General features: G+C 45.2%; 1 protein-coding gene across 1 annotated transcript; it reads right to left on the bottom strand.

Moving 5' to 3' along the window:
* Positions 1 to 1,624: 1,624 nt before the first annotated feature.
* On the bottom strand, positions 1,625 to 2,179 carry LOC124991064 (prothymosin alpha-like). Its single transcript, XM_047561764.1, has one exon. The coding sequence runs from the start codon at positions 2,118 to 2,120 to the stop codon at positions 1,785 to 1,787; it is 336 nt and encodes a 111-aa protein (XP_047417720.1). The 5' UTR covers positions 2,121 to 2,179; the 3' UTR covers positions 1,625 to 1,784.
* Positions 2,180 to 2,977: the final 798 nt, after the last annotated feature.

Below are 2,977 nucleotides of genomic sequence, written 5' to 3'. Positions count from 1 at the left end.
TTGTGGCCTTAGTCTTTTTTGGCACCACGAAGGGGCCGTGCCCTCACAGAGGGGACCACTAGCTTGGCTTCTGGGGTCTTTTTGATGATACCTGCCCTTCTTTCTTCAGCACTGTCCCCAACCTCCAGCTACATTTGGGGACAGTGGGTCACAGATAGGACACCAATTCACCCTTTATCTCCTGTTGAATGCAGTGTTTCCCCGTTCAGAGAGGAAGTAATGGCTTCTGCTTGACTCCTGGTTTTGTTGGGCTTTATTTTGTGTTTTGCTGTTGGTAAATGGAATTTTGTATTGAAGAGGTTCAGTTTTGTCTGCTTATGAATGGGCCTTCCTCCTCGTCTAAGTTCACTCATCAGCGGCCTCAGGAGAATCCGTTTATCCGTCTGTGGTTCACTTAGTACATATTTTGGTCCCAGGTTTTAAGACAGTTGTAGGTAAAACCAGAAGAAATGGTCCTGACGGTGGTACTTGTGAACAGGTCCTGCCGAGCGCCTTCACCAGAAGCTGCGGAGCCTGGGGCTGAACTGTTCTCACCGGCGAATGCAGTTCCGCGCTGCACAGGTGTTACGGTAGTTGTTTACGATTATAGTTAAGTGATTCCTCAAACATATCATTGAACTCCAAAATGAATCATGCCTCTATTTGGATCTAATGAAATGTCCCGACCCGCGGGACATCAACGAGGACGGTGAACCTAAGAGAGAAGGAATGAAGGGACGAGAGACACAAGGAGTGACAGCAAGACAGGAATTCTGATCAAGTTGCAAATTTTTATTGTTCACACAGGGGTATTTACGTGCTGAGGGAATGAGGGGTGTGACGAGGCGCAGGCTGGTTGGCTGTGTTCTGCCATTGGGCTCCTGATAGGGTGCAAGTTCGCGCCGGCGGGAAGGTAAAATCCCGGAAGAGAAGCAGGGACGGCGCCGAATTGTCAGAACTATTAGGCGGGAGGGGGGGGCGTGCCTTGTGAATCTGTCAGCTGCAGGATGTTCCAGGAAACTAGCCAACCACAGATGTTCCTTAGACTATTTCTCTGTAAAGCTCAGGTTGTTCTTTTTTTTTTTTTTTTTTGTTAGAACAACTCAGCAAAATAAAATTCCGGTTTATTGTTGGACAACATTGTTTCACACATACATCAAACAGGCCAAAAAAATAAACAGCAACTTCATAGACAAAAAAAAGGAAAAAAAAAAAAAAAAAAAGAAACCTTTTTATCTTTGGCCTTTTTAACCATCTCATACAAACCAACTACTTATAGTACAGCTAAAGTACATACACAAAAAAAGTTACTGGAATGCTCGGAATAAGATTGTTTTTTTGTTGTTGTTTTTGCTTTTTTTTACAAGGAGAAAAAACTCCTTTGAGATTATAATGAACATGGTCACACCACAAGTAAAGTCAGAAGTAGGACAGAGAACGCTCCAAAGGCTGGTTTGGTCATCCGAGATCATTAAAAATGGCTGACCCCTAACAATATGTACAAAAATATAAAATGTAAATAAAAAATACAAGCAAATTTTCCTTTTTTAAAGTACTTTTAAGAAAAAAAAGCAGGGCCTTGGAAGTTTTGGTTCTTTTTTTTTCCTCCCCTCTTGCAAATTCTCATTGTGGTTTAGGTTGGGTGATGGAGAGCGCGTGTCATTTGCGGGTGGCACTGCCCGCGGTGGGTGGGCAGGAGGGCCTCTACTCGAAGGTGACCACGTTTAGATTCTGAGACGGGAAGTGGAGGGTGAATAGGTCACGGCGGCCTTTTATTTTTAGTTTAACTTTTCCTTTTTTGCTGTCTAGTCATCCTCATCGGTCTTCTGCTTCTTGGTATCAACATCATCATCCTCGTCATCTTCAGCTGCCCGTTTGCCTGTAGCTGCCTCAGCCTCCTCATCTTCGTCTCCATCCTCTTCCTCGCCATCACCTTCCTCCTCCTCCTCCTCTTCCTCACCACCCTCTTCCTCTTCTTCATCTACCTCATTGTCAGCCTCCTGCTCCCCATTTTCCTCATTAGCATTCCCATTAGCAGGGGCATCTCTTCCATTTTCTGCCTCCTCCACAACTTCCTTCTTCTCCGTTAAGTCCTTGGTGGTGATCTCAGAGCTAGTGTCCACGGTGGCCGCGTCTGACATGGTGGGGCACGCCGGTGAGCCGACGCAGTGGGTTAAGGAGGAAACGAGAGTTCAGGGACTCTGGCGACAAAGCTGCCGGAGCCCGTGGCGGCGGAGGTGGTTGCGGCCAGCGAGGAGCTGAACCCAGGAACAATGCAAAGATGGCTTTTCAGAGCAGCCAGTGGGGCCAGGTTGTTCTGAAGAGAAGAATTTCCTTTTAGTCCCTGACAATGAAATTTCTAATGTTACTGAAATTTGCATATTAACTTGTTTTCCTTTTCCAAAGCAAGATCTGCTGGTGAGAGGAAATACTGTCTGGTTTCATTATCGTTTGTACATTAATAAATGGGATATTTAATCCCGTACATAAATTTACAGCAAGTACATACATTGGAATGAATGAGACAATCATGTTAGATCAGCTTGTCAGATCAAAAGACAAAAAACACGTCTCAAAGGTTCCAAGTTGACACTGGAACTTTCTGAGGCTGGTGCCCTTGCCGCGGCCCTCTCCTCCTCGAGTGGGGAGCTCTGTGCCCCTCTCCCGCCTCACTGCTGGGGTCGCAGTACTTGACCCTTCCGTGATGTGGTCTGGCCTGAGACAATAGCTGCTACCCAACTCCTTCATTTTACAGAAGGAGAAAACAGCTTAGAGGACATTTTTGAATAGTGTTCACTATTGTGACTTGGTATGAAATTTTCATGCACCTTATTTTAAGTCATTCGTTTTAGGGGAAATCAGACCCTTATGACAAAGGAGATAAGCCAAATAACATTCAAATGAGGAAGTACTTAAGTTTCTGATTTTGCTCTGTATCTAGTCTATGCCAAGTATCAGATCCTTTAGTACCTCTGGGACATAACCAGATCCGAATACC

The sequence above is a fragment of the Sciurus carolinensis genome, chromosome 8, assembly GCF_902686445.1.
Source record: "Sciurus carolinensis chromosome 8, mSciCar1.2, whole genome shotgun sequence".
NCBI classification, from domain to species: Eukaryota; Metazoa; Chordata; class Mammalia; order Rodentia; family Sciuridae; genus Sciurus; species Sciurus carolinensis.
Note: the sequence above shows the minus strand (reverse complement) of the source record. Positions and strands in the feature narration are given on the sequence as shown.

Bases quoted from the DNA above. Each gene is read 5' to 3' on its own strand.
- LOC124991064 (XM_047561764.1), bottom strand. From the start codon at position 2,120: ATGTCAGACGCGGCCACCGTGGACACTAGCTCTGAGATCACCACCAAG.